Source organism: Cryptomeria japonica, chromosome 11, assembly GCF_030272615.1.
Source record: "Cryptomeria japonica chromosome 11, Sugi_1.0, whole genome shotgun sequence".
NCBI classification, from domain to species: Eukaryota; Viridiplantae; Streptophyta; class Pinopsida; order Cupressales; family Cupressaceae; genus Cryptomeria; species Cryptomeria japonica.
In genome coordinates this window covers 579,889,367-579,914,899 of record NC_081415.1, presented here as the reverse complement: position 1 = coordinate 579,914,899, position 25,533 = coordinate 579,889,367, and the positions used below count along the sequence as shown (strand labels likewise).

General features: G+C 37.4%; 2 protein-coding genes across 4 annotated transcripts in view; one reads left to right on the top strand and one right to left on the bottom strand.

Moving 5' to 3' along the window:
• Positions 1-25,533, top strand: part of LOC131072923 (uncharacterized) — a 254,611-nt gene that overhangs the window by 46,675 nt on the left and 182,403 nt on the right. For all 3 annotated transcript variants that reach the window (XM_058009227.2, XM_058009228.2, XM_058009229.2), the window contains 2 exons: positions 17,083-17,247; positions 17,396-17,789. In XM_058009227.2, the coding sequence (XP_057865210.2) occupies positions 17,083-17,247; positions 17,396-17,789 (559 nt within the window). The remainder of the gene's footprint in view (positions 1-17,082; positions 17,248-17,395; positions 17,790-25,533) is intronic.
• LOC131859955 (uncharacterized) lies at positions 1,143-2,566 on the bottom strand. Its single transcript, XM_059214267.1, has 3 exons — positions 2,429-2,566; positions 1,884-2,289; positions 1,143-1,760 (listed from the first exon to the last, which is right to left on the bottom strand). The coding sequence occupies exons 1-3, from the start codon at positions 2,546-2,548 to the stop codon at positions 1,255-1,257; spliced, it is 1,032 nt and encodes a 343-aa protein (XP_059070250.1). The 5' UTR covers positions 2,549-2,566; the 3' UTR covers positions 1,143-1,254.

Genomic DNA, 25,533 nt, shown 5'->3' with positions numbered 1-25,533 from the left:
GAATGTTGCTCTTAAGTTTCCTGAAACCTGTCGGCCCTCTTAACCATAATAGCCTGAATTTAACAATTTGGAACTTAGGTCGGTATAAATTCAAAAGATTATTTTTATTATTTAGGGCTGTGATTCAGATTTTAGGTGGGGCATGACAATACCATTCGATAAGACTAACTGAACTAGCATAGTTCCCTGTTGACATGGCATTAGGAGATCAAGTGGACCATTTTAAAGATGGAAATATTGTCATTGATGTCAAAGGAATTTGTCATTCATGGAGATTGATGAACATATTCAATGGTGCTATGGAGATTGATGAACATACTGGATGATGAGATTTATGGAAATATACACAGGTTTGGGTTATTGTGTTGTTAATGCTAAAGAAGTTTGAAGGATGAAACAGCAGATTACAACATTATGACAACTGATCTTCACTATAACAGCCGTTCTTCATTATCAAAACAGAAATAATATATTTATCAAAACAGAAATAGTACGGCTGAAATGATATATTTATCAAAACAGAAATAATATGTTAACGTCAAAACAGAAATAATATATTTATTATAATCAAAAAAAGAAATTAATTCACGATCAATAAAATAAATTATTTCTTTTATGATCAATAAGAGAATCAATTCATGATCAATAAAATAAATTACACAATGTATTAATTAAAGTGATTCATGGAGGGGTACGGGTTAAAGTCATAAGCTAGCGATTCATAAAAGAAGTATTAAAGCAAAGGGTGCAATTCATTGAGAATAATATTATTTGTCCATTAGAACAAAACTATTCCAAACAGCACATAAGAAAAGGTGTGTTTATTGAGAAGTTATAAAGAAGTGATTTATTAAGAGTTTGATTAATTAATACTTTGAGACAAAGTTCCCAGACTCGGACTCGGCTCGGACTCAGCAAGGCCGACTCGACTCGTGACTCGGCTATGACTCGGCGACGACTCGGCTATGACTCGGAAAAATAAAAAACCCTTGAAATTTAGAGATTTTTAACGATTTAAAATTTGTTTCATGCACCCATTATTGAATAAAGCTTAAAGACACTATAACATCATCAAATAGAAGCTGATTTGATCACATACATAAACATACATCCATCACATGCGTAGAAATGTAAATTGTAGCTGAAGGAAATAGAAAACATAGATATATAGAGTTATAAATGTTGTCAAATGTATATAAAATCCATGACATCAAATGTTCCCAAACATATATATAACTGTAAACAAAAACAAGTCTATGGCTCAGGCTCTAGCTCATCCTGAGCCTCAGAGTAGTTTGTCTGCCTCCTACAAATGCGTCTAAGGTAGGTCCTGGATGACTGAGAAGCCATAGTCTCCGCCTGTGAGGTGCCTGTGCCGGATCGTGCTCTATCCTCCTCCTCTGCCATAGCCACAGCCTCAGCCTCTCTGTCTGCCTGGTCAACCCACTCATGGTCCTCCTCAGTGAAGACGGGATCGGTAGACTCAGTGATCCACTCAGACTCTGGATCGATCTCCGCTAAAGTGATCGGAGAGGAGTCAGTGTCCAAAATCTGTCTGGTCCTAAGACGGAGGTTGTAATGAACAAAAACAAGATCATTCAACCTCTCCATAGACAATCTATTACGCCTCTTCGAATGGATGTGCTCGAACATGGACCAATTGCGCTCACATCCAGAAGCGCTGCATGGCTGGCTCAAAATACGGATGGCAATTTTTTGAAGGTTTGGGGTTGAGGGCCCAAACATTTGCCACCATCTATCTGAAATAACGAAAAAGAAAAAAAAATCAAACTCATTTCCAACTTTAAGGCTAGATTATAAAATCAAAAATTAAAATGCATAAGCCATAAACTTAAGAATCTTAAGTTTACATATATTTCTACCTGGCTGCAATTGTGTTCGAGCCTCTATGCACATGCTGCTTGAGAAGATTGCCCCTTCTCGATTATTATATTTATCCAGCTGGAGCGTTGTTCTTGAGGTTGTGCCATCAGTACACAACTTTTGAACCACTGTATACAGGCCACTAAGAACCTCCTCATCTGCCTTGAAGTCATCACGGAATCGAAATGCCGGATTGAGGTAATAGGCTGCTGCATGGATGGGCCTGTGAAGCTGGTTCTGCCATCTCCTATCAATAATCTCCCAAATGGGGCCATACTTATCCTCATCTCCTGCATATATGGACCTAATGGCCTCCTTGGCCCTATCCATACCCTCATATATATAGCCCATAGAGGGCTTCTCCCCATCAACAACTCGTAGGAGAACTACGAGGGGCTCAGTGACCTACACATAATGTTAAACAAAAATAATTAAGTCACAAATTAAATTAAAAAAAAAGAAAAATTGCGAAGTTAAATTGTTAATAAATTAAAATTAAATTACTAAATAGTAGATACTAAATGTTAAATTGTAATAAATTTACCTGCACGGTTTCTCCACAGGGGGTCCAAAAACCTGACTCATCAAAAATGCAATTTACCACATCTATCCCTGCAGTGGTCGTAGCATAGGATGAGGAAGTCCACTCCTCATGAACAAACATACGCCTCAAAGCCGCCTTTGATTTTATCAAGGATTTCAGTGTGAGGAAGTTTGAGGCAAACCTCGTGATACCTGGACGAGCCAACTCCTTTTGCCCCGTGTATTGCCTCATAATGCTAAGGACCAATGCATGATTGTAGATAAACTTGCTGATATTTTTGGCCCTTTCAACTATTGATTTCACCCATTCAAGCTTACCAATATCCTCCAACATGAGGTCAAGGCAATGGGCCGCACAAGGAGACCAAAAAATTTTCGGGTGCCTCTCCATCAAAAGTTTACCTGCAGCAATTTTAAGTTAATTAGAAATTTTGATGTGTTAAGAAAATTTTAAATAATCATAGATGCCTCTCCATCAAGACTTGAAAAGTTCAAAATTTACCTGCAGCAACATAACTTGCTGCATTATCTGTCACCACCTGCACCACATTTTCTTCCCCCACCTCTTGTATGACTTCCTCAATAGCCTCACATAAGTATGTGGCATTTTTCACATGTGAGGAAGCATCAATAGATTTCAAGAACATGGTGGATCCTGAAAATAGATTTTCAAACTTTTAACAAATCAAAATTTAATTTATTCAATGCATTTAGGGAAGTACAAATTAGAATGAATCATGATCAATCACCTCCGTAGGAAACAAGAAAATTTAGGAGTGTTCTATTCCTCCTATCCGTCCAACCATTTGTCATGATGGTGCAACCCTTTTGGCTCCAAGACTGTCGGTGGTCCTCTAGCTCAACTTTCATATCCTCAACCATTTGTAACAAGAGGGGGCCACTTAACTCAGCATCGGTAGGGGCTTTAAACCCCGCACCACAAATGGTTATGGAATCTACCATGCCTTGCCAATAAGGAGACCTCTCACAAATAGATTATGATTAGACAAAGTAGAGTTCAACTTCAAACTATAAATTTACTTTTAAACTTAAAGCAATCAAATCAAAAAGAATTACCTGGCTGCAATAAATGGAATGTTGCAAAAGTACCAAAACTTGCAAATTTGTTTTCTTGCAGCATCATGAACCTCCTTGTTCCAACCCATGCCCTCAAGCGAGGGTTGTGCCCTAGGAGTACTACGCGGCACAAAATAACTATCCAACTTGGATTTTCGAACTCTAGGGCCAAAGGTAATAGTGCCACCAGGAGGAGTAGAAGTAGAAGCACTAGCACTAGCAGAAGCACTAGGGTGAAAGGGAGGCATGGAAGAACCCTCTCCAACACAGCCTACGGATGTGGATGCGGATGCGGATGCGGATGCAGATGCGGATGTGGGTGCATGGGAGCCAATAGCACTTAACTCTTCCAATTGCCTCTTCTTAGTTAACTTTTCTTGTTCATGTGTTTCTAATTGGACATAACAGAAACGTTTTGCCTCAGGAGTTTGTAATTTGCATACCTCAATATCATGGCCAGGTATGCCGGCAATATGGTATTTAAATCTATTGATGCCACCAAAATTAATTTCTTTACAAAAAAAACATTTTGTTTGAGTTTTTTGTCTGCCAATAAAGTCTTCAGTATATTTCCAAGCCTCATCCTTTTTAGGCATTGTGAAAAATGAATGTTTTTTAAACGTGAAGGCTGCTGCAATAAGAAAATTTAATAAAGTTATAAACTAATAGAAAAAATCAGCAAACCCTACTTTAAAAAAAAAAAAAATTGTAAATACATGTTTACAATTTTTTTCTTAAAAAATGTAGGGTTTGCACTTTGCCATTATTCTACTTCTCTCATTGTAATTAAGCTAAAAAAATAAAAACATTCAAGATTTGGAAAGTTAACTGTTAAACTAAAAAAAAATTAACAAACAAATGAAAAAAATCCATTAACATACTAAAAAAAAAAAGCAAAATCTACCTTACCTCTTTCAAATGAGTTGAGAAGTCTTGCTTTGGACTCCTTGATGCTCTCAATGCAAGCCTATGGCCTCCCCAATGTGATTTGTGGTCTCCTTGATGCTCTTCTTCCTTGCTGGTTGCAAACCTATGGCCTCTTGTTTTCCTTCCTCTCTCTCACTTTTCCTCTCTTCTTCTCACAACTAACAATTAGAAGACCTTTTAGGGTTATACCAAAGAGAAAGGGAAAAAAAAACAAATGAAAAAGCTCTTATTTTTTTTGTTTTTTTAAATCCGAATTGTGCCTATCGCGCGGCCGAGTCCTGGAGCTCGGACTCGGCGAGTTTTGGCAAAACTCGCCAAGTCCGAGCGGCGAGTCAGCAAAACTCGCCGAGGTTGGCTCGACTCGCCAACTCGGCGAACTCGCCTGACTCGCGGCGAGTCTGGGGACTCTGCTTTGAGATGTAATGTGTTCATTATGGAGAGATACGATTCTTAAATTAAATAGAATGGTGCTTTTATTTATAAAAGCAAACTTATGTGCAAAACGGATTATGAACTAAGAGTCACGATTTACTTTGAAATAAAGTAATTTGTTTATTAAAACAAATATATATCAAAAGTCACGTTTTTTTAAGAGACACAATCCTCCTAAAACGACATGTGAAAGATATGAAGTATGAAATGGTGTGGTGTAATATTGGAGAAAGTGTAGAATGCTCAAATTATAAACTTGTGGATGTATATGCACTGTAAAGAAAATAATTACATACATCTGAAGGTGAGAGATGTTTAAATACTGAATGTATAGGGAGAGTTTTTATGAAAGTTAAGTGCAGATTCATAAGAAGACTGTGAAGAAATCAGACCCAAGTTTATGGGCAGATTATGAGCAGATTTGAGATTTATATAACAGACTTATGAAGAATTTATGTTCAGACTTGTGTGACAGACTTATGAGGAGATTATGATCAGATTTATATGACTGAATAGTAATTTTCATCACAGCAGATTGGAGGAGTATTTATAACAAAGTTTTGTTTTGAGGTTGTGTTGACGTGTTTTTTGTACACAGCCAAACACAGAATAAAATACCCAAATGGTACCTTATCCTCTCTTGAATAAAGCCTCTGAATGCTGAAGATATCGCGAAAAGGATCAATCAGGATGACTTCAAGGTTCTTCGTTGTAGGATCTCTATGTGTGGATAAGCACCAGTGGTATGATGTGATTTGCTGGAATCACAAGGGGACTTACACTCAATGACCTGAACGTCTGATTTGCTGGAATTACAAGTCCTACTAACTAACTAGAAGACAAACAAATGGCAAAAGATGCAAGGTTCAGGAAGTCTACTCTACTACCTAAAATGCGAGAAGATGGATGAACGACTAGGTGGAGTCCTACTGGCTGGGTCTCACCATCAGGCTGAACAATTCAACACCAACTCAGTGTGATCTTCTAAGGGATGCTTCCAATATGTTCAAATCGTACACCATCTGACAATGATCACCATTCAAGATAATGCATGAACAATGGACGTGTAATGTCTTAAGATTAAGCTCATTTCATTCCAGTTGACCACACAAGGCATCCTTACAATCAGTAAGAGGCTAGTGGTATGGATTAAACGGATCCCACACAGGTGCATTCAACAATTTCCTTCATTCGATCTAATCATCTACCATCTAGAATTGAAGATTCAACAAGAAACCATGCATATTGCAAGAAACAACACACTTCACCATTATTTCAATGAAAATGGAGTTTATTTACAATCAATGGCAACAATTTCTTGCCTTGTCCTCCTATTCTACTTTAATTGCTATTCTATCAACTGACTACTCACCTTCTAACTATTGACTAACTATTCCTATTTTCTATATTAGCCTTTACAAAATGAAGAGCCAGGGCTTATATAGTGCCCATAATACAATTCAATGGCTAAGATCAATTTGAGATCAATGGCCAAGATTCTACAATGAAAACCCTAATTAGGGTTTGTTACAACAAACTCAATTTTGACCAATGAAATAATTGTATTAATTGGACACATGTCTTCTATGGAAAATTCGACCAATGGATAGCTGGGGTAGGTACATCGAAGTTTGTGCCACCTCCCATGAGTTAGGTACATTGAATGTGGACATGCTGAGGTGGACCAATCCGACTGGAGGAGTGATGACTAGGATGCCACCTCGTCTGACACTTGTAACTTGGTAGATATTCAACTTGATGTTGCCGAGAAGCTAGCTTTAATTAACTCTTCTAAAACTATCTGCTCCTTCAACGAACCCTTGCTCTAACTTCTTTTGTCTTTGATGTGCAGGATGATGATGTACCTCACCTTGGAATGCTGGATTGGAGGAGGTTATTCTTGATGATACTTGACCGAAGAAGGCCGTCCTTGTCGATGCTAGACTGGAGGAGATCATCCTTGTCCTGGACCGGATCTTCTTTGATGAGAGCTTGCCAACTTGTAGATCCTCTGGGCTTGGGAGTCGCCATTTGATGCCTACACAAAATTCCAAAATTAGTCTTTAAGCATTATATCTTAAAGTGTAGAAATTAAGACTCTCCAAAGGGAAGATTCAAGATATTAATTTGAAAAAGTCATGATAAATCAAGAATTATACATTTTCAAATTAATTATGAATGGAAATTGGATTTTCAAGACTTAGATTTTACAAAATTGCAATGGGATCACAATAAGTCTTGAATAAGGACTTCAAAATGATTCTTCATACCTCCTCCTTGAATGCTTAACTACAAAACCTTGACAAATGATGAAAGAAGACTGGATTTTACTAGACAAGGTTTAGATTATAGTCTTCCCTTGGATGAAATACGCCTCCATTAGTCTTCAAAAGAGCTCCACCCTCCTTAGCCTCCAACACTTAGCAAAATTTCGCCTTCAAATACCTTCCAAAATCTGGAAATTATCCTCCAATCTAGCAAGAAATTCGCCTCTCCAATTTGCTCCTCAAATTCGCATTTAAAACAATGAATGAATGATTTGCATTTGTCCACAACACTCCTCTCTTATAGAGCGCTCACCTTGATTTACCATGAGGCCGACCTTATTTTTACACGTCTAAAAACTTCATCTAGGCATCTTAAATGGCATCTTTTACTGGAGTTTGGGTTTGATTTCACTTGAACTTTGGAAGAAAATTGCATTTAGGATTTTTTCGCCCTGGACCCTTAGCAAGGGTCAGGAGCGATTTTGCAAATCTAGACTCAATCCATCATCATTTTTTTGTTGAAACTTTCACTCATCAATAGGCAATGTTATTCCTTATCCATCCCATCCAAATTTGCCTTGTTTTTGCAAGGTAAAATAAGAGTTTTTCAAAATTTCGCCTTGGGCCCTCAGCAAGGGTCAGGAGCGATTTTTCCTCCCTGGCTTAGAATCATCAAGTTTTGGAAGCAAATCTTCATTCATCATGTTTTCGAAGGCCATTTCTACCTTGGTATAACCTTGTCTTAGCACAAATTGGAAAGGAACATGTTGGTTTTATGATTTTCGCCCTGGAACCTCAGCAAGGATCAGGAGCGAATTTTGCTTATCTAGCTTGTTTGCTTCTTGTTCGCCATCCAAATTATCTTCAAAGGGTAAAACATGCCTTTTCACATCCATTCCAATCATAGAACATCATTTTGACTTTGCAAAAAAAGGTGTTTTTGAGAATTTCGCCCTGGGCCTTCAGAGAAGGTCAGGAGCGAATTTTGTAATATTGACCAAAATGCTTCACTTTTCACCTTAAAACCTCTTTGACATTCCAAAACTAAGCAAAAACATCCCCCATAAAATTTTCGCCCTGGACCCTTAGCAAGGGTCAGGAGCGAATTTTGTGTTTTCAACAAAATCCTTCACTTTTTCAAATTGACACTTTCTTAGGTGGGTAAAGGGAGATGTCCTTGTTTCATCTATGTCCAAAACCTAACTTTTTTCCATGCAAGATAAGAACTATTCAAAATTTCGCCCTGGGCCCTCAGCAAGGGTCAGGAGCGAATTTGCTTTTATTGCCCAAAATTCATCAATTTGCACGCTTTCAAACCTTCAAATGCATCAAGTGATGTCCAATCTTCCTTCCAAGGTACCCTGCACATCACAATTTAGCCAAAATTAGCGAAAAATAAGCTCCAATATGATTTTCGCTCTGGACCCTCAGCAAGGGTCAGGAGCGAAATTCACAATCTAGGCTAAAATGCTCAATCTCTTAGTTTCAAACCACTTCACAGGGCGAGGTAAGATCATTTTCAAGGCCAGGAACAAGGTTTCAAGCTCAAACAAGGTGGCAAATGAAGTTTATAATGAATTTCGCTCTGGACCCTCAGCAAGGGTTAGGAGCGAAATTCCTAGTCTTGGCCAAAATCCATCATTTTCTTTAAGGTTTTCAATCAATTCCAAAGTCCAAACAAAATGCTTTGCAAATCGAAATTTGGTCAAATAAGGCAAGGAATGAGTCCTAGATTAATTTTTGCCCTGGACCCTCTAGAAGGGTCAGGAGCGAGATTCGCTTTGGACCGCCTGAGAGGGTTAGGAACGAAATTCGCTTTGGACCCTCAGCAAGGGTCAGGAGCGAAATTTGACTTTTTGAACTCTCCGTTAGGATAATTTTATGGAATATAACATTTAAGTATAAGAAACACTTATACTTTAAGTTATATTCCATATATACTTTCAGGATGTTTGAGAGTGGTTTCAGACCTCTAGGAGATATATTGCAAAATCTAGTTTTTAGAAGATTTTCAGTTTTCCAGACTTAGTCAAATTTCAGGATCAGGACATTCCAGACTTAGCCAAATTTCAAGATCAGGACTTTCAAACTTCATCACTTACCAACTTGACCTAACTCAAGCAGAACCTGCTATCCAGGTGATCCCCTTGGCGACACTTGAAAGCTAAAGGCTAACAGACAAAACCCTAAAAGACCTAGAAAACAAACCCTAAAAAGCAAAAGCAGGGGTCCCCATTTGCAATGGGGCGATGTGTGAATACGTCACAACAGGTTGGTGCCTCAACTTGGTGAAGTTGGTGCTTCACTTGAAGGGGTTGCAGCCTCATGTAAGTTGGTGCTTGCGAAATTGGGCAGTTGGTGTCACAAAATCAGACTAGGGGTTGGTGCCTCTATATATTGTAAAAGAAATCATCTATTAGCATTCATTTGCCGTGGTTTTCTCCCATTTTGGGTTTCCAGAAGAAAAAGTGTGTTCTTTGCAATGTGTATGGTTATTTAAGTAGCGGCATAGTTTCAAATCATTCTAAAAGTTAAAATTTATTAATATATTGATTCACCTGCCCCCCCTCCCCTCTCATTATATTTGTGTGCTCTTCATTTAATTCTCCTTGGGCATGGCATGGGAATACCATGTGAATAGTCCAGGTAGGATGTCACTTCTTCTGTCACATTCCTTGAAGCTGAGTATTAGTTGGGGACAAGTTTGGTAGTGTCGAGTGCTTCTGGATGGGTTTTGCATGTGTTGAATGCATAGATATTTTCTCTATGGGATTTGATACCTTGCTGATTTGTTCCTTGCTCAATGTTTTTGTCACTTTTAGCCAGTTATGGAGTTGAGATGGGCTAAATGCTTCATATTATGGTTTTTCCTCATTCGCTATATCCCTACTTCTTTTTTATGATTTTTGAGAGTCTTAGGTAGTTCCTTTTAGTGGCATAGGTGTAGGTCCCTATACGATGATCTTTTATATAAATTACTAGGAAATGAAAATGGGAACAAAAGTAGTAACCTCCTAGGTTTTTCAATTTTTTTCACTCCCAATTATTGATTAAGTGGTTTTGCTGCTCCATTGTGGTGATTTTAATACTTAAGGTCTTGGTTTTGGATCTCTTTGCATGCATTTTTAATTTCAGCAATCCAATTTAAACAAGGTCCAATGTGACAAAAAGATAGCCTCTTTCAGAATTGGGTTCTTGTTATGGAATTAGGATTAAAATTCTTACTCTAGTGATTGACTTGTCATAAATAGCACCAAAATGCTGGCCATGTACAGTTGGTCCACTATTAGAAGAATTATTGTGGCTATTGACATTGAGAAGTATTCTAACAATTTATTTAGGGATCATGCAATAAAGTTAAGTCAATCACATAAGTCTCTGACTAATTCACCTCTTCCAGCCCTCGCTTTTGTCTCCTTGGTGTTATTTAAATAATGTAATGTTTCTTTAATGGTCATCTTAGTTAGTTTAGGTAGTTTCTAATTCTTGCTTTTGTTTACGTTTGTTTCATTTAGAAACATCGTAATGTAATTCCATATATATGTAAACTCCGTTTTCATTATTGAATATACAATTACTATTACATGGTATTAGAGCAGGCCGATGGGGTTTTTTAGAGTTTGGTGAATTTAAAAAAAATAAAAATTCAAGACTTCTACCTAGAATTCTTTCTAGAATTTAAAAAAAAATTTTTTTAATGAAAAAAATTGTTAGTGCATTTTTGAAGGGGTTTCTTTTTGCGTATTTCATCATTGGCTTTCGGTGGAAATTTTTGAGGGTTTCTTTGCAAAAGGCACCGTTTTTGTGTTTTTCTACCCGCGCATCCAATTCTTTCAGTGTTTTCTGCCTGCATTTTGCATTTGAGATTCTCGGCATCATTCTGCTACTTGCGTGAAGGGCTTTTTGTGCTCGTGGCGTCATTTTCCCTGCTCCTTTTTTTTTGAAGTTTACTCCCGTCGTTCTGTGTCGTTTTCATTAGAAATCGCGACGTTCGTTCGTGCACAGTTCCGTTTGCATTCTGCTCACACGAAGATTTTTCTTTGCAAAGTGTCGCACCTTCCGTTTTTTGTGTCAAGTGCCATTTTTTGATGAGTGTTTGAAATCGCCATCTAGTTTCAAGGGTCGTTTTTGATAGGTTTTTGGAATTCGCTACCTGGTTCCATTTTTTTTCTGCATCCTGCAAACCTAGGTTTGGTTTCTTCTCTCATGTCCTTGCTCACGACGGATCTCTTCAACCTCTTTTTTTTTGAGATTTTAGAGGGTGTTCGGGATTGATTGTGGCAGCTCTGGGTTTTTTTCAGTAGTGACCTAGGGTTTCGGTTTTCTACTCATTTTCCTACGTCTAGGGTTTTCTGGTTTGTGGTGTTTGTGCATTGTGTGATGAAGGGTTTTTTGATTTTCCTCAAATTCGACGGTTTCAGATTTTGGTATTTGCACAATGTATGCGAAAAATCGTGGGTTTTGTTTTTGATTGATTATAAAATCAGAGATTTCTTTTGTGGGTTTTACCTTTTTTTCCTCAAAAACGAAGTTTCGTATTTTGAGTAGATTTGTGCCTCAGATTTTGTGCCAGCCACTCACTAAGGTTCTTTTTGCTGCACGATGTCTCTATTCTACCGTGCGCCATTTGAAGGGTTTTGCATGATTTTCTCATAAAAAATCATTGTTGTTTTTTTGTTTTTTTTTTGCAATTTTTTCACACAAAAATCGCGGGATCTTTCTTTGCAAGAGTGTTTTCAGATTTTTTTGAAAAAAAATCATCATTGTTGTTTTAGTGTCTAGGTTTTGACCGTTTTTCTCTTCAAAAATTGCGTTTGGTTTTTCAATTTTCTCCTTGAAAATCATTTCTGGGTTTTATAGTTTTTTTCTTCAAAAAATTACTGTTAGGTTTTATAAGTTTTTCCTCAAAAAATTACTATTGGGTTTTTGGATTTCTTTCCTAAAAAACTAGGCAGTTTGGGTTTGGCGATTTTCTCCACAAAAATCGTGGTTTCTTGCAGTCAGTTTTGGGTTGTAGTGCTCATCTGCAAAAGTATTTGCCGATTTTTCGAATGAAATCATGGCCCTTTTTTTGAAAGTGGGTCTGGTGATTTTCTCCTCAAAATCGTGGTTTCAGTTTGAGAAATTGTTCTTGGTATCTCTAGCTATAGGGAGGGACAGTTTTGTTTCCCAACATCAGACTGGAAGTATTTTAGTTATCTTGGTCATTTCTAGAAGTTTTGTAGCATTAGGGAGGGTCTCAGCAGCAGACTCATGTTGCAAAGCGTTCTGAAGAGAAGGGGGCAGCCTTCTATGCATTTGTGACCAAAAGACTTGTGGATTATCTTCAGTAGGATAGTTAGATCAATGACTATTAAGGGAGGGTATTAAAATAATGTAATGTTTCTTTAATGGTCATCTTAGTTTAGGTAGTTTCTAATTCTGGCTTTTGCTTACGTTTGTTTCATTTAGAAACATCGTAATGTAATTGCCTATATATGTAAACTCCGTCTTCATTATTGAATATACAATTTCATAAACAACACCAAAATGCTAGCCATGGACAGTTGGTTCCCTGTTAGAAGAATTATTATGGCTATTGACATTGAGAAGCATTTTAACAATTTATTTAGGGATCATGGATTAAAATTAACTCAAATCACAAAAGCCTTTGACTAAGTAACCTCTTACAGCCCTCTCTTTTGTCTCCCTGGTGTCATGTCTTTTTGTGTTTGTGTTAGTTACCCAACTAATATATAAATAAATAACCAGATTAACTGATCAATTCTCATATCAAGAAGTTGTCAATCCGCTACAGCTATTTACTTTAACGATTGATTAATAAGGATTTTAAATCTTATTAATTTATTAAATAGTTGAAGTAATCATCTAACCATGATTATTTTGTAGTGTTTTAATTTATCAATTGCTAGACAATACAAAATGGAACAGCAGATGAGGATAACTTGTCTCCAAATTACCAGATGAAGCTCCCTGAGATCTAAACATCACTCTTAAAACGTAAAGCTTTGAACAAGTTTATAGTTATGCACACTTTTCTAAGATTATCAATGGGCTTTTGCATGGAAGGGGACAACTGAAAGTAAAGCCGTCTTTTTGATGTCAGAGGTTGAGCACAAGACCTGAAAGGTACTTGTCTCACACAAGGTTTTTTAATATAAGAGGCTTGCAACTAAATAAACTAAACTGGAAGACAAATGCTTACAAAGTGGTTAAAGCATAGACTAGCATATTCACATTAATAGGAGCAAGTCAAATACACTTATGCTAACAATGAAACCAAAATGTAAGATTTAAGAAAAGTGAACCCTCAAAAGTACACAAAGTTACTTGCAAAGATTAAAGACAAGTGTTAATACGAAGCTTAACACAATATTCTACTACAGTCCTTCTACAAGAACCTTTCACAGGAACACAAAATTTATTTTGAATGTTTGAATGACACTCTTTGTAGTTTAAGCTTTACTTCAATTATCATTAAGAGTTTACATGCTCAAAGCACTTACTTATGGGCAACAATAAACAACTTTCAGGGATTAAGAAGATTAATGAAATATTCCCAAAAGAGCTGCTTTAGAGCAAACCTATATAAAAGCTGTATAAAAATCGGAAAGGAAGGGATTTTAAAGCAAACGTAATCCTTAAACAACTTATGAAATACGAGTGGCCAAAAACAGGCCCTCATCTTGGAAATAGAACATTGGAAGTAGCCATATATGGTTGCTGCTAAAAATTGTAAGTTGCACACAAGTGGCCTTTTGTGAGTTCGAAGCAATTTCCACATTGAAACTGAATGACTCCTTTAGGTCTTCTAAAGTATGTTGAAGCCTTAATTACCATAGTGAATCCATTAATAATTCCATCAATCCATTATGCAACACAGCACCTTCAAACGTCTGTAACAATATGTTAAGACAACTTTGAATGGCTTGAACCTTGCATTAGCACATTAGGATAGTGATCACACAACAGCATACTTTAAACTGTAGGTGGTTAAACCCATGACTAATTGCACCATCAAAAGACGAACCCTAGGTTGGACCAAATACATAATCAAGGTCTAAACTGTGCCAGCCAATGACACATGCATGAAAACAGTAATATGGACTGTTGTGCTGAAGCTGCCATTACATGTGTTTGAATTACTGCTGTCATGACTTTTGCCGAGACAACTGAAACACTCCCCAAAACAAACCTAGCACAATTTTTTGATTGCTTTTGACACTGAAAGGATCATCAGGTCTGCTGGGTGCACTATATGCTAAAGAAATCCGCTCGTTCGGTGCTGTGGACACGTGAAGACTGAATTGTTTTTGAATGATGAGCAGTATTTCTTTCTAGGCACTGGAATTCAATGTTTGCCTGCTTTCAAATTGTTTTTTGCTTTAACAATGACTGAGAAATAACTTTAGGTTTTGCCAACTTTTTGATATGCTGAACAGAGTTTTATGTAGCAAAGCCACCTCTAAAGTACACCTGTTTTCAAGTGTTTGCCATGTCTTTAACTCGAGCACGAATTTCTTTTCACTTTGCCTTTGAAAATGTGTGCATGGAGGAGATATCAGATGGTCTTTTATTCACTTTAAATGCTGGTTGATTTCACTCAACACTTTGCCATCTTTTCTTACGTGTCGGTGCAGATTAATAATGTTGTTGCCCTCTCTGTTTCGTGCTTGATTCAGCTTTACTAATCAGGTGGAAATCAATAACCTTTTTGCCAGCTTCCTTATGTTGTTATGGCAGAAATTTGTTTAGGCTATGTGAAGTTTAATTATTGAATAGGTAGGATTCACTAAGGGTTTAACCTTAAAAAAAGTGCTCTCTGATCTGATTTCATTCATCAACTTGATAAGGGTGGAGTTCACTTACCTTGCTGTCATTCTTTCAAGTTTTATGTCCTAGGCACACGTTACTAATGGTTTTGTGCTGAAAAAGTGTGACCCTTGAGCGGTTTTGAGTCTTTTTAAGTTGCACAGAAATCTCTTGGATGCTTTCCATTTTACTTACCTTGAAACAATCAGCTCAAAATTGGCTCGGTCTACTTATGGCATTGTCCACCTTGATGGAACTTTTAATTGGTCAGGCCACTCAAAAAGTGTGCCTCTATCTTTGATTTGCCATCACTTGACAAGTCTGGTTGGAACTTAGAGCTTCTTTTGCCAATTGTAAGACTTAGGTGCTAATTACTAATGGCTAAGTCATCTTTGACGTGCACCCTTGGGGCCTGTACCATGGTTAAAAATTAAAATGAATTAGGAATGTGCTTGCTCCACTCTTGCCATTTTACCTTCACTTAAGCAAAGAAAAGTGTTGTCTTAACCATGTTCAAAGTGCAAGGCAGAGATTTGAACTCAATTTACCTATATCATTGCCATTTTTTCCTTTGGCAGAGATTTGGGCGGAGCAGTCATCATCAATCTTGAACCCTATCATTTAATTCTTGAAATAGCTGCACCCTCAACCATCCTGCAAGAGTTGTTAGCCAAACAACAAGACAAAAACATGACAATACTTGCACCCTGATGGGGCAACACTACGATTGATATTGAGTAACACACTAAGGGTGATTGATGACAAAATAGACAAGAAGCAGTATGAAAGCTGAGTTTTGTATGGGTACAACAATTATGACAACTCTTACCTTGATTGATATATGGTGTATTTAAGGAAATAAGGAAATAAGTTTATATCCTCCTCTCCAAGAAAGGTTTTTCACTTCTTTGATGTTTCTAATAGCAGGTTTGTAATAAAAAATTCTCTATGTTGTTGATCTTAGAAAATCTCCACAACAACACTGGATTACTTGTACTTATGCTTTTGTTAATAAGACACCATTGTTGATGTTTCCATAAATTTTCTGTGCATTTTGTGCTTTCTGGTCTTTCTATGCTTCTTGATTTTGATCTTTTAAATGCGCTATACAGGCACCATTCAGTCTTAATTTCTCTCTGAATTTGCACTTGGGAAAAATTTATGCTTCTGTCCCATCACTGTTGTTAATTATTGACACTTCACTGTGGCTCATAAAAGTAATTGTATTGAACAAAAAACATTATTTTACCGCATACACCATTAAATGTGATTCCCGCATGCAGTCACCACATCCAGGATCAATTGATCCCAGAGATGTGACAAACAAATAATCTTAAAGAAGATGCATATGTGCCAATCAGATTCAGAATGTTGTTATATTTTGGAACATGTTAGATTCTGCTGTTTAAAGTGTTAGACAGCAGCATAAATCCACAATTATCGAGTCAAATACAGATATACCATACATAGTATCTTTCAGGTGTCAGTGATTTCTGAAAATGCAGAAAAGAGCTTGGTAAATGAATCAATCTCTCCTTTAATCCTGCTGGCATAGTTGTATTTGTAGGAGAAACACTCAGAAAGATGATGCCATTCATTAAGTGCATATGTGATCTCTCGTATTGAACTTGTCAGTTCCCAATGATTTTTTGCTATTACTGGTTTTAAAAATTGCCAGTTCACTTAATTGTAGTCAGCTTTGGCCTTTTAAGCACAGCACGCCTATCAAACCCACCACCTACTTTCTCTAATTGCCTAAAATGAGGAGAAGTCCTCTGTGGGTTAACAAAGTTTGTTTTCATGCAAAGCAATATTTAAATGGTAAAAAGTGGCTAACTGTTGATATATGTTTATTGTTTACAGCTTTCTCCATTATTAAATTAAATGTAATTGTTTCTCAGTATTATGTACACCAATATCATCCAAATAGTTCACACATATGCATTTCTAACTAAAACTCTTTAGGCCATGAATTGAGAGATGGCTTCTTGACCCTCTATCATTTAGTTTTTGTAATTAAAATATTTGGAACTATTGTCAACCTTTGTGTTTAACAAATCTGTTTCTCTTGTAGTTCATCATGCTTAATAGGATATGTTCGTTAGTATTGACAGACTCACACTTTTTCCTTTTCCTGCAGTCTATTACGACAGTCTAACTCTCTGGAGAATTTGATTAGAGATCAACTTTCATCGAAGGACTCTGTAGCATGTGAATGGTTTTGGTCCCAACAGCATTCGGCTGTAGTGACTAACTATGTCAACTTGTTAGAAAAGGACCCACTCTTCACCTCTGTGACTTCTGTGTAAGCATATATTGTAAATTCTCTACGTGGTAATTATTATGGAATGATAATAATTTGTAGCATAAATTTCATTCAACTTTGTAGGTGAAAATTTTCTGAGAAAAAGTGTTTGGTTATATATTTAATGAGTCTTTTTTGTTGGCTTCAGAGGCTGGGAGGGAATGTCGTTAAATCCAAGTAAAGCCAGTGATGTTTCTCTGCTTATGTTAGCACTTAACTGTATAGCTTCAGTAATAAAACTTGGACTGGCCAAAGTTTCTTGCCCTCAGTTTTCTTCAACCTTATCAGATATGACTGGTAAACTAATGAATACACTGGCAAGTTTGATTCCTATAGATCAAGTATACCACTTCACAACTCAGGTGGGACTACGCAGGGAGTTTCTTGCATACTTTGGTCCACGGGCTGCTACTTACAGGGGTCAAAATGATGTTGGAGGAGAAGAAGGAGCATTTTGGGTTGATTTGGTTCAGCAACAACTTCGGGGAGCAATTGACAAAGAGCGGATGTGGTCAAAGTTGACAACATATGAAAGTATTGAGGTTAATAAATTTGAGTCTGCAATTGGCTTGTTATCATTCTTTTAGTAACTTCAGGTTCTTGACAAGAAATATAATATTCCTATTTTTATTACCAAGTCAGCATGTTCATTTCTTGGAAGTCAGGTTGTTTTACATTTTAATCTTTCTTTTTAAAATATGCTTAATTTGTCAATGAAATTTCTTACAAGTAGAATAAAAATCCGGTGGCATGGTGCCACATCCCAGATCATACTGACTGCTCATTTTTCCAAATGGAATGCTGCAAATATTACAAGAATTATGCAAAAATGCATGTTTTGCAATCATAATGAAAAGAATTTTGAAACCACCTGAGCTGCCATGACCATGAGTAGTTGCACAAGTAGGGTGTGAGTGCCTACTAAATTTCATCATTCACCTCCTCCAAATCTACCAATGGTAAGTAGTTTCTATATTTATCTTGTCGAGACCTTTGGCAGATTGGCTATGGTATAAGGTCTATTGCTATGTATTTGTAGAAGCAAATCGAGTCGGACTTGGAAACATTTTAGATCCAATCATTCCACCACATCTTAGTGAATAAACTAGCTTGTTTGGCATGGAATTTGGACCTAGATTGACTTTTTGGATGAAAATTTGGTAATTAATTACAGTGTTGAATTTTGTTTTTATACATGTCCACTATAGCCATTGTTTCGTGGCACAAACAAAATAGAACTAAAGTCTACCTTATCGACACTCTCATTGCCATGAGAGTATTCAACTCCGAGGTCAACGTGCTTCAAGTCTTGATAACTACAAAAGATGTATTCATGGACTTTGAACTGAAGCAGAGGTGTGGAATACACCTCCTATGCTAATCTATTAGAGGAGGTATATGCAAAAATCAAATTAATCATATAATTATAAGGAAAATATTAGAAAAGAGATATACCATCACATATTGATTCACATGAGGAAAATCCTTTCAAGAGACAAACCCCATGCTCCAAAGAAAACTCAATGTATTATTTGGTTACCAAGATGGTTAGAATACACTTGCATAGTATAAGCCTTTACAAATAAGAGACTCAGAGAAATTTTGGTAGCATAATGGCAACTTCAAAAGTTAAAACTATGAGATCATGATCTCTAGTATCCAATAAATGGACAAATATGAAACCATAAACCAATAGCGGTTTTCTAAAACCATGTGCCAAAACTATGACCCATAAGTGGCAACCTATTTGGCTAAAATTCCAATGCTCAATTCAGTCATGGTCTTCTAGCCAATAGTAGAATATGCATTTACAACAGTCATAACCTGTTGTAGAATGAATCATATTTAACTCTAAAATTTGGGTGCCCCATCTTGGCATATTCAATCTCACTAAAAAATATCTTATGACATGTGTTATAGATTGTCTTAATGTTGGTTAAGATTCCAATGTGACTCCTCTATTCTATAATCATGCTCTCAACACGTCATGGAATCCATCATAAGTTAACTTTTGTTTTACAATGTGATAAGATGCTCTTACATACCACAATGACATTAGATACTCTTGCAACTTCTCATATACTTCCAAAAGTATTTGACATGTGGCAAAGAGTGCCACCTCAAAGTGGGAAGCCCTTTTCTCCATTTAAGGACAAAATGATGTAGTAGCATCTAGGCTCACAAGGAATCTTGCATCACCAAAAAAATGTTTTCTTTTTATTGTTCAATTTTTGCATTTTTGGTGTAGGTTGGGGCTTCAAGAGCCTCTTGTAGAGTGTTGTAAGGATAAACTCTTCATTTAACAATACTTGGCTTTTATTTTAAAAATCAAAGGCAACTAGTTTGTTTAGTGCATAATTAATTAATTTACTCAATTTGGATGCCTAGGGGAGTGTTCATAAGGGAAGTGACCTTTGGCATTCCATTGTTGTCTTATACTTTCAAATCAGGTGCTAGTGATTTTTGAGAAAATAATTAAAGACTGATTGGGAGTTCATATGGCAAGTGACCTTTGGCATTTCATTGTTGTCTTATTCTTTCAAATTAGGTGCCTAAAATGGAGGAAAGAGCTAGTGATTTTTGAAAAATAATTAAAGACTCTTCAATTTTCAAATGAACTCCTTACACCCTGACGAAAGCAGTGTGAGAGTGACTCCCTATACCTTTTTTGATCACCATCCTATCCAAACTTTTATCTCCCATAGTGACTCCCCTCAGAGGACTCATAATGAGAGGAAGGCTTTTGCTCTCAATACTAACTTGTTAAGGAAGATGAGATGAAGCAAGCTGTATTTGTTAGTAGGCAATTCGACAAGAAGATCACTAAATAAGGTAGTTTTATTGATAGATGGAACCAGAGTGTTAATAGCGGGAAGATCCTATTACTACTTTACCCAGGGACACGTCCTTGGTTTTTTTTTTTCAGGCGTCCCCGTCCTGGGGACGTCCCAGGGATAGGGGACTCCTAGGGGACGTCCCCATAAACTCTGCATATTGATAGTGAATTTTGACAATGAATTCTATAAGCAATTTGACTTTGACTCTCAATTTAACATAAATTTGGCATAAGAACTCAGCTAGTTCTTATATATTAATGTTCTATAATGTATATGTGCATGCTTTATCCACGTTTTCATATGTATATTTTAATTTTTCCTATATATTATAATTTTCCCTATTTTTTATATAGCCATCCCCTTTGCTGTCCCCTAGTCATCCCCAAAATTGGCGAAAAAAAAACATCATCCTGGAAACGTGTAGCCCTGCCTCGAAAACTCGGGGTAACATAGTCCTATTATAAATAGTGGGTGAGAAAAGAGCCAAGGACTATAGGAGGGTGGAGACTGAGGCTCATCTGTTGCTCTTGAGGGTAGAGGAAGTGTTGATGTGTTTTTCATGCACATGCGAACACAGAATAAAATACCTAAAGGTACCTTATCCTCTCTTGAGCAAAGTTTCCCGACTGCTGAAGATCTCGCCGAAGGATCAGTCGAGGCAACTCCAAGGTTCTTTCATTGAATTCCAGGCTTAGTTTCACTCAAATTAGGAGGAAAAAGGTGATTTTGGGGTTTTTCGCCTTGGACCCTCTAGAAGGGTCAGGAGCGATTTTTCTTCCTTTGGCTTACTTCTCCATCATTTTATCTTGAATCCTTCACTCAAAGTTAGGCAATGGTTTTCCTCATTCACTCCATCCAAGTCATGAATAGCAAAATCTTGTCTTAAATTTGCAAGAAAAAGGGAGAATTTGGAAATTTCGCTCTGGACCCTTTGGAAGGGTCAGGAGCGAATTTCCTTCTTGGCTTCAAAATTTTCATTCTTAGCAATCCAATTCCACTTCAAGGCAATTCAAAAGTCCTCTCAAACCCATGTCTAAGCTTGGTCTAGTCCAATCTTTGGAAGAAAAGATTGGTTTTAGGATTTTCGCCCTGGACCCTCTGGAAGGGTCAGGAGCGAAAATCATCTTCTAGGCTTAATTACTTCCCCTTAACCATCTCAATCATCTTCAAAAGGCAAAACACACTTCTTCACACCCATTCAAGCCATAAAAACCAAATATTGTTTTGACCTTGCAAAGAAAATAGGTTTTTTTAGAAATTTCGCTCTAGACCCTTTGGAAGGGTCAGGAGCGAAATTCTCAATCTTGACCAAAATCCTTCATTTTTCACCTTGAAACCTCTTTGCCAAGTGGGATTTCATCTTTCATTGTGCTAGGAATAGAATTTCATGTCCAAGAAAGGCCAAAAAAATGTGTTTATAAGGAATTTCGCTCTGGACCCTTTGGAAGGGTCAGGAGCGAAATTGCCTTTCCTGGCTAGAATCCTTCATTTTCATGACTTCTAAACATGCCTAAGGGTTTGAATATGCTCATTCTTCCTTTCATGATGCCTTAGACTCCTCAATTTGACCAAACAAGGCAAGAAATATCCCTCATAGAGATTTTCGCTCTGGACCCTTCGGAAGGGTCAGGAGCGAAAATTAGGTTTTAAGCAAAATCCTTCATTCTTCAAAGTTGAAACTTCTTCAGGAGGCAAAAGGGAGTTGTTCTTGTTTCACTCATGCCCAAAACTTGACCTTTTTCATTGCAACATGGGAGCTATTGAGAATTTTGCTCTGGACCCTTTGGAAGGGTCAGGAGCGAAATTCACCTTTCTTGTCCAAAAATCTTCATTTTGCACGCTTCCAAATCTTCAAATGTATCAAATGATGTCCAATCTTCATTCCAAGAGACCCTGCACATTAAAAGTTAGCCAAATTTTTTGAAAAATAAGCTCAAATAAGATTTTTGCTCTGGACCCTCTAGAAGGGTGAGGAGCGAAATCTTCATTCTAGGCCAGATTGCTCAGTCTTCAAGTTTGAAACTAGCTCACAAGGCAAAGTTAGACCATTTTCCAAGTTAGGAACAAGGTTTCAAGCTCAAACAAGGTGGCAAATGAAATTTATGATGAATTTCGCTCTGGACCCTTTAGAAGGGTCAGGAGCGAAATTCTTCTTCCAGGCTAGAATCCATCATTTTTTCAAGGTTTTCAAACATTTCCAAAGTCCAAACATGTCCACTTTTCCCTTCAAAATGCCTTGCAAATCAAAATTTGGTCAAATAAGGCAAGAAATGAGTCCTAGGTTGATTTTCGCTTTGGACCCTTTGGAAGGGTCAGGAGCGAAAATCACTTTTTAAGCAAAATCTTGATCTTTGAAATCATCCAACTCCTTGTCAAGGCAAGAACATTCAAAAACACCTCCACACGTGCCTTGGAAACTAGGAACTTGGTCTTGATAAGTGATAAATTGAGGTGTATAAGGATTTTTGCTCTGGACCCTTTTGAAGGGTCAGGAGCGAAATTCCTAATTTTGGCGAAAATCCTGACTTCATTTTCACATTTTTCCATCCAAACAAGTGTTTTGCCCTCAAAGATGCCTGGAAACGAGTTGGTTATAAGTTTGGGTCAAACTAAAATGTCTTATGGGGTATTTCGCTCTGGACCCTTTGGAAGGGTCCAGAGCGAAATTTGACATTTTAGACTCTCCATCAGGATCATTTTATGGAATATAACATTTAAGTATAAGTGAAATGTCACTTATACTTTAAGTTATATTCCATATATACTTTCAGGATGTTTGAGAGTGGTTTCAGACCTCCAGGAGTTATATTGCAAAATCTAGTTTTTGGAGGATTCTTCAGTTTTCCAGACTTAGTCAAATTTCAGGATCAGGACATCCCAGACTTAGTCAAATTTTAGGGCATTTGAAGATCAGGATTACATTTCATATATACTTTCAGGATGTTTGAGAGTGGTTTCAGACCTCCAGGAGTTATATTGCAAAATCTAGTTTTTGGAGGATTCTTCAGTTTTCCAGACTTAGTCAAATTTCAGGATCAGGACATCCCAGACTTAGTCAAATTTTAGGGCATTTGAAGATCAGGATTACATTTCAGACTTCATCACTCACCAACTCGACCTAACTCAGACCTTCAAGGATGATACTCACTCACCAAGCAAGACACAATTAGCAACAAGAGCAAAACCAGGCCCTAAGGAAGACTCTCAAAGAAACCCAAATTCTGGGGCCCCAAAGACTCACCTCGCTCAAGCAAAGCCTACCATCCTATTGATCCCCTGGCGACGCTCAAAATGCAAAGGCTAACAGACAAACCCTAAACACCTAGAAAGCAAACCCCAGAAAGCAAAAAAAGTAGGGGTCCCCATTTGCAATGGGGTGATGTGTGAATACGTCACAACAGGAAGACATTAAAAATAATCCTTCCAATGCTAGTGCTATGAACGCCCTTTGTTAGGCCTAAGATGCACTTAGAATAATCCAAATTGTGAGAATTCAAGGAGCCAAGACTAGAGCTAGAATGAATTGGCTGGAGCATGGAGATAAAGGCCCCAAGTACTTCTTTCAGCTTCTCAAGAATAAAGAAACTAAAGAAAGTATTGACAGTATATGGGAAAATGGGGAAACCATTACGGCTCAGACATATATATTGAAGGCTTTTGCCCAGTTCTACTAGCATTTGTTTACTTCAGAAGACAACGACCTCAATAAGGAAAGGGCAAGAGCAAAGATCAAGGGTGCTATACCAAGGAAAATCAACATAGAAGATTCTGAAATGCTTAATAGAGAGCTATCCTTGGATGCGATTAAGAGGGCCATTCTGGCACTTAGCAATGATAAAGCACCTGGGCTTGATGGGTTGCCTGTTGAATTTTATAAGGACTGCATTGACTGGATAGGAGAGGACCTTCTTTAGGTTTATAAAGACGCAATAGATAGGGGGTCCCTAGGAGATGAAATCAACAAAGGGGTTACCAAGTTAATCTCTAAAGAAGGGAATAGGTCATTGATAAAAAATTGGAGACCTATCACATTATTATTGAATCTCTCTTATAAAATGCTTGTTGGAGAACATCCTACCTGAGGTAATCAACTCCACTCAAACAAGCTTTGTGAAAGGCAGATATATCCTTGAAAATTTGCTAACATGCTAGGAAGCGATGAACTGGGCTAAGGAGTCAAAGCTGGAAGTACCTATGCTATTACTGGATTTTGAGAAAGCGAATGATAGAATTGAGTGGAGTTTTGTGAATATGATGATGGAGAGTCTCAGGTTTCCTAGTCATTTTTGGTAGATGGTGAGGACTATCATGAAAGATGGAAGTGCTTGTGTGGAAATTAATGGATGCAAATCGGAAACTTTTGATCTTTCCAGATATCAGACAAGGCTGCCCACTGACACCGGCTTTTTTTTTGATTGTTGTAGATGCCTTATACTACTTATTGAGAGATTCCGATCTATCCCCCAATGTTAATGGCGTTACTCTCCCTAATGGTGAAGATCTCTCTAATATATAGTTTGCAGATGATACAACCATTCTTGCTGAATTGGAAGAGGGGAATATTGATGCTTTAATGCGTGAGTTGGACTTGTTTTGTGAGGCTTTAGGCATCAAAGTCTTTCTCCCTAAATCTATTATGCTGGGTTGGGATTCTCAGCCTCCTACATGGTATAGTAAGCATTTCCTAATGTGGGGAGGGCCTAATCATTAGGTAAGGTATCTTGGACTACCTTTGCCATCAGTCCGGACTTGAAGGCGATGTGGGAATGGATTAAGGAGAAAATAGACAAGAAACTTAGAAGGTGGAATAGACACTACCTATCTCTTGCAGGGAGAATGTAGGTCTGCGAAAAGATTATCTCGTCTTACAATATATACTACACCTTGGCCTGGCTCTTCAACAACTATCAATTCTGTCATATTCAAAAGCAGATTAGGGAGTTACTATGGTCAGATGGGAAAGGAGGGAAAAAGAGGCACGCTGTGAAATGGCAATGGTGCATTATGAGCAAGAATTGAGGTGGTTTAGGTCTTAAGGATCTAAGGTGGCAGGATATATCTCTAGTCGTCAAGTCGATTTTTAAGGCATTACAAGGGGACGAGCCTTGGAAATTTTTTATCAAACATAATATATCTAAATTTGTTCCTAAAAAAAGCCCTACCTTGAAGGGGTTGTCACTCAGTGATATTATTGTTGGGCAATTTGATGTTAGATCTTCAGGATCGACTGTTTTCAAGTTGATCTGGAAAGCGTGGGAGGTTGTGGGACAAAATATCTCTCATAATAGCATCGTATGGGAGGATGGTGAGATGTGTGGGGAGAGATCTATATGGTGGAATCTGAAGCATAAAGATAAACCACTAGCTTTACTTCAAGGATGTTCAACCAAGATGTGGGCGTCAAAGGAATTGGAGAAATTCATAGATATACTAATGGAAGGTCACTTAC